At 40.8% G+C, this 6,353-nt stretch overlaps 1 protein-coding gene across 1 annotated transcript; it reads left to right on the top strand.

Annotated features, from left to right (window-relative positions):
• Positions 1-184: 184 nt before the first annotated feature.
• Positions 185-6,273, top strand: pwp1 (PWP1 homolog, endonuclein). Its single transcript, XM_085436086.1, has 15 exons — positions 185-452; positions 592-650; positions 739-896; positions 983-1,068; positions 1,201-1,297; positions 1,425-1,535; positions 1,643-1,773; positions 2,827-2,897; positions 3,406-3,502; positions 3,608-3,669; positions 3,760-3,871; positions 4,775-4,865; positions 5,212-5,333; positions 5,426-5,531; positions 5,677-6,273. The coding sequence occupies exons 1-15, from the start codon at positions 387-389 to the stop codon at positions 5,769-5,771; spliced, it is 1,464 nt and encodes a 487-aa protein (XP_085292212.1). The 5' UTR covers positions 185-386; the 3' UTR covers positions 5,772-6,273.
• Positions 6,274-6,353: the final 80 nt, after the last annotated feature.

The following is a 6,353-nucleotide window of genomic DNA, read 5'->3' as shown; positions in this document are numbered from 1 at the left end:
TTAAGTCGTGCTGACAGATTTCTTTCGTGTACTACAGCAGAATTTCTTCAACAAATAGTAAAACTGAAACATACTGTTGAAATTACACAATTTTTGTTATATAAATCTCAGGCGTTACATGTATAATTAAACTTCTTCAAAGTGGGCTTACTTTGACATTCTGCTTTTGAGGGATTCCTCTTAGAAATCTCAATTCAGAAGTCAAGTTTCTCTGCTACATTTTTGATCAGGCAGATTTTTCAACGCTCCTCCAACGCCATCAAGACGCGTCGCAGGACCCAGTGAAACTCACATGTACGCCCCCAGTGTGCGTGTCTGAGGTTAAATAGTCTTTTAGTGTGTAGTTTATAAAGTTTTGAGTACATAAACCGCACAGTTTGTCCGCAATGAGCTCCCAGATTACTTGTATCGGGTGGGTAAAACGAGGCGTTGCCAAGGAAACCCCGGATAAAGTAAGTAACATTAGCATGTTAGCCGACCGGCGGCTAATCTGTCAACATGGCAGTGCCCAAACTTTTACACGTATTGAACCTCGAGCAAATGGCACATATATTTTAAAATAATAAAGCCACTTTTAAAATTTAACTCTAGGTTGAGTTGAGCCAGGAGGAGCTCCAGCGAATCATCACTGAAGCGAAAGAAGAATTGGGGTATGTTAAAGGCTCACTGCTCCCGTGTATCCCATCACACTGTGCCTGCTGTCATGTACTTTTTGTTTACTTCTTTGAATGCCCCCAGGGAACTGGCAGCTGAGGACGAAGAAGAAGATGCTGAGGGTGTACCTGTTGAAGAGAGTGATACTGCTGAAGTGCCACAGGATGAGAGTGAAGAAGGAAAGGAGGAGGGGGATGAGCTAGCAGAGTATGGCCTGGATAAATATGATGAAGAAGACGCAGGTGAGGAAGGGGCAAGGTGCTCTTTGGTTATTTGAGTAGATTTGCCGCTTCATCCCATATCTTCTGGTGCTCTGCCTCTGTTTTAGTGACGGCTAATCTTGGTGACAGCCTGGCTGGACTCACAGTGTTCAGCTCTAATGAGGAGGATCCTTACATCACCATCAAAGACACAGTGAGTGGCCTCCAAAAATAAGTGCATGCATTCTGTGTTGTGCCTGAGGAGCTGCTATAAACTTTAAAACCCCTCATTTGTTTTCCAGTGCAAGAAATTTGTGTTAATTATTTTGGATAACTTCCTTCCTAGGACCAGTATGAGCGCGAGGACTTTCAAATCAAACCCACTGACAACCTGATCCTGGCAGGCAAAGCAGAGAAGGATTGCTGCAATTTGGAAATCTTTGGTAAATGCCTTCATTTACTGACCCAGTGGACAGATAACAGAGGATTGTCTTCAGCAAATAGAAGGAAGTTTTGTTCATTGGATACTGCTGCTGTGGCTTAAAATAAGCTAAATGTGTTACTTTGCAGTTTACAACTCAGAGGAGGACTCCCTTTATGTTCATCACGATATTCTCCTGCCAGCCTATCCACTGTGTGTGGAGTGGCTAAATTTTGACCCAAATCCTGCAGAAGGAACATGTAAGAAAACATCAATGATAAATGCAATTTAGATAAAGTCTCTTGTTTCGTTGTATAGGACCTTTTAGCAAGCACTGTCTCCTGTTTGTGTGTGTGTTACCCTGCAGCTAACTATGCAGCTGTGGGCAACATGACCCCTCAGATAGACGTGTGGGATCTGGATGTGGTGGACTGTTTAGAGCCGGCATTCTCTCTGGGGAGCAAAAAGGCCTCCAAGAAGAAAAAGAAGAGCAAAAAGGTAAAAACCTAATTAGTGGTTTTATTCTCAGCAAGAAATTGAACCCTCAGATGCCCATCAGAGTGAGAGTGTGTGAATTTCTATCGCTTTCATTAAATCCTGAATTGATTTTTAAATGTAAATGTATTTTACCAGAAATATCAGAATCTCAGGTTAAAACTCACAAAACTATTTCAACAACTGCCAAACAACTAAATAAGGAAATGAGAGCAGGTAAAAAGATGTAAACAATGGGTGCGGATCCCCTCGTTCACCTGACAGCACGTACATAGACACGACATCAGGTGAAAGCTGACGTCTTACAGATTTGAAAGCTGCAGGTTTCGTCACTCTCTGACCAAAATTTACTGAACCAGCAACAAAAGAAGATCAAAACTACGCTTCACGTTTGAAAAACATTGTCATGAATTCCCTCTTACTTTCACTGTTTTGCTTCCACCAAGATAAAAATCACACTTCCTGCACAGCCCTCTCTCTCAGTGTACTCAGAGACCAGTTTACCGTCAAAAGTCTCCATTTTCTGCATTATTCATTTGCTCATTACGCACCAGTCTACCGTTGTGTACAGTGCTGTCGGCCGCTGTAACCTTGCTCTGCTTCACTTTAGCAGTATCAGATAATATTCATATGTTGATTTGTGGTTTTCTTCAGTTTTTGATCTACTGCAGAATATTTTTAAGGCGGTTATCTGCTATAAAAAGTCAGGACAGGAAAATCTTCATGTTTTTCTGTGTTTTATCCTCAGTTACTTTGACACAAAGGCATCTGCTGTGATGCTGGCACCTCTAATGAAGTCTCACAAGTGACAGATTTGTTTTTGTACATATAAAAAATATGAATATGTACTGATAAATGATCATAATTATAATATTTCTGACTGTTTGAGTCAAAATTGAATTGAATCGATTCAGTTATAGAAATCAAATAGATACCCAGCTCTAGTAGAAAGCACTATATTAGTACCAGTCCATTTAGTAAACTCTGAAGGGTTTAATATAGGTTGAGACTGAGTTGGTAATTAACGGTTTCTGTCTGTTCTTCTAAAAATAACAGGGGGCAGCAGCAGAACCTGTTGAGGGGCACACAGATGCAGTGCTGGATTTATCCTGGAACCAGCTGGCCAGGTCAGTATCAGATTGCATTAATATGCATTCATCCATTTTCTACCACCTATTCTCACGTGGGTTGCGGTGCAAGGAGTCTAAACGGAGATGAACAGGCCTCCGTTTACTCTCGGAAAATGGACCCATTTCTAATGGAGAGCCCAGATTTCCTGTAAATGAAGCTCATTTCCTCAGCTTGTATCTGAGCTTTTATTATTTCAGTCTCTACCCCCTGCTTCTTATCATAGGTGAAGGTAGGAAAGCAAGTCAACCAGTAAGCTGACAGCTTTGCCTTCCCAGTTTGGTCTCTCTTCACCACAACAGACTTAAACATGCTGCATCAGTTCATCTTTCAATCACACGATCCACTCTTCCTTCCACTTGTAAACAAGTCCCAGAGATACTTGAATTCCTTTACTTGAGGCTGAGAGATGTGCATATACTTTGTTTATATTAGATGCATGTGGTATAACTGTACGTATCTGTACATCAGTGGGTCTTTCCTGAAACACAGTCCCCTCTTTCTTAGGAACGTGTTGGCTAGCGGTTCTGCAGATGAAACTGTTATCTTGTGGGATATGTCTCAAGGCAAGCCAGCCAAAACCCTGCGCAGACACACTGATAAGGTATTCAATGAGAAATAAAAATACAATTCACAGTTTATATTGAGTGTTGCATTCCCAGAAATTACAGCATTAAGCTGCTGGGTAACAAACATGTTTGTCTTTCAGGTCCAGACGTTAACATTCCACCCGTTTGAAGCCCAGACTTTGCTATCGGGATCTTACGACAAGTTCGTGTCATTTGTTCTCCTCACCACCAGATTTTATAGGAAAATTTTGGATTGACAAAAGTTTGGAGGCTTAACATGTTCTCTTTACAGGACAGCTGTACTTTATGATTGTCGGAGTCCAGACAGCAGCTATCGGACGTGGAGGTTCAGTGGCCAAGTGGAACGTTTGGTCTGGAACCACTTTTCACCCTGCAATTTCCTGGTGAGTCCTTAAAAAATCCTCCAGGATTCTTTAGTAGACAAGCTGTGCAGAACACAGTAAAATGCATTTCAATTTACAGAGCATCCCAAGTTTTCTAAGAAACAAGTGCTATTCTCAGCTCCCATAAAAGTGCCAGTGCTCATATTAAATGTCATTTGTTTAATTTTGGGGGGCATGTCTGAATATGCAAAGTGTCATCGCCACTGTTTGTAAGACAGTTTATTTAAAATTTCTTTACATACAAATTGTTTTTAACTGTAACAATGACTCTCACATCAAAGGTGAAGCTTTTGCCTGGGCCTGAAAAGGTGCTGACTTGGAATATTGCTATGACATAACATAACATAACATGTTATGTCAATTTATCTCTTCAGTAGAGAGATAAATTTGGCATTTTCCCTATTAAGAAGTGTGTCACTCCCTTGGAATTTTTCAGGGAAATGTAAGGTGATCAGGCTTGGGAAGCATTTGTTCAGCTGACACAGAATGACCCATCTGTTACGCCTTCTCCCAGCACTGGTGCTTCACATTGATGTTTTTGGCTGACGTCCAGGTCATTTTCAGAGCTCGACCAGCATAATCACATGTAGAGATGTGGTTTATGCTAGGGAAACCACTTTTGTTTCAGTCACATTGTTTTCACCAGACAATAAATTACAGATTTTTTTTTCTGCTCAGTTTTTTGATTTTTCATCAGAGGATGAAAAACAAAATTATACAAAAGCATCAAAGCTTAACCGCATTAAATCACATTCCTTTTAAAACCCGGCTGAGCAGCTGTGACTCCAGCTGGTGTGTGGTCATTGTGCAAATGACTTTGCGTATCTCATTCTGTTGATTTTGTCAGTTCTTCATAAGCTGTGTGCTTTACGTGTGGGGGGGTTTTTTTTTCTTATTTTTCAGGCGAGTACAGAGGATGGTTTTGTCTACTGCCTCGATGCACGCTCAGATAAACCGGTGTTCACACTGAGGGCACACGATGAAGAAGTGTCAGGTGTGTGTGTGTTCAGTCCCTTTTTTCAGTTTAAACTCTAGAGAAGCTTTTCTTTTGTAAGAGGCTTTTTTTTTCTTGGAAATGAGTCATTTGGGAACATATGAAAGCATTCCTTGACATTATTCATACATACCAGAGAAATGTGGGAAAACTCGTGGTTGGCTTTTTTCCATTATCATCTCAAAACCACTTCCTTTCTGGAGGAAATCATGAAGACAGTTGGGTAACACTGAGGCTCTGTGATTTAGCCCAACCAAGTGGAGCCTTCCTTTCCTTGTGTTCTTGAAAAGATACAGTAATGACTGTGCTATAGAAACCACGCCTAACCCCCTTTGAATTCCTGCAGGGTTGGCCTTCAGCAGCCAGATTAAAGGATGCATGGTCACCTCTTCAGCTGACAAACATGTTAAGATATGGGACATTTTAGGCAACAAACCCAACCTGGTGCACTCGCGGGATATGAAAATGGTAAGTTTGTGGTGTGTTGTGGATTATTTTTCCATGTGTATAAAAAGTGGTTGTTAAAAGATGTTTAACCTGACTTTGTAACCTGTGATCAGGGTGTGCTGTTTTGCGGGTCATGTTGCCCCGACCTGCCCTTCATCTATGCCTTTGGGGGACAGAAGGAAGGTCTGCGAGTTTGGGATATAAGTGATGTTGCAGCAGGTAAAGTTAAATCATTTGTAAATCATGTGAAATTAGTTCCAAAAGCAACTGCACGACTTGTTCTGTGGTTATCTAAAGTGGCAAACATTTATTTTTGATGCTGTTTCAGTTAATGATGCTATAATGTTGTTGTGACTGCTTTTAGTGGCCGAGGTCTTTGGCAGTCGAGAACGCTTGGTGGCAAGTACGGGATCACAGGCATCCAGCACTGCAGCCACATCTGACATGGAGGTCTCCTAGTGACAGTCTGGTTAAAATGGATAAACTGAGCTAATGTGGAAACACATCAAGCTGCCATGCTTGAGGTTTCTTTGTGGAAGCTCCACTGAGAGGCTGGCCAACCTTTGAAAACCAGGCTCAAAGGAACCAAAGAGCTCAGTTCAGCCACATATGAGGCCGCTGACAAGAACATTTAAAGACTTGTTCAGGAAAGTCGAGGAACAGTTGCTCTTATATTAATATAAGTGGACTTCTTTGGATTTTTGAATGACTGGGTGAAATTTAAAATCAAGGCAGTTTTTTTTTAATGTACATTACCAATGTATATGCTGCTTAGATTACTTTCTCAAGAAAGCCATGCACACTGATCTGAACAGTGGTTTTATACCCTTTTCTGCTAATAGATAAAAAATTTTGGGGGGAAAGTCTGTACAGTTATTTGATTTGGCTCAAGTGTAAAAATAAATAATTAATGGACTCATCCAACTTTCATATATTCAAAAAATAAACACAGTTCATTAGATTTGTGTTGATTTTGTTCTTTGGTTTTCAAACCACTTATGAACCACTAGATGGATGTGTATGGATGTGCGGTGTTTAAAT

Source organism: Copadichromis virginalis, linkage group LG17 (genome assembly GCF_057382275.1).
Source record: "Copadichromis virginalis isolate Kocher_CV1m ecotype Utaka linkage group LG17, C_Virginalis_male_GT1.1, whole genome shotgun sequence".
NCBI classification, from domain to species: Eukaryota; Metazoa; Chordata; class Actinopteri; order Cichliformes; family Cichlidae; genus Copadichromis; species Copadichromis virginalis.
This window is presented reverse-complemented; position numbering and strand designations above follow the sequence as displayed.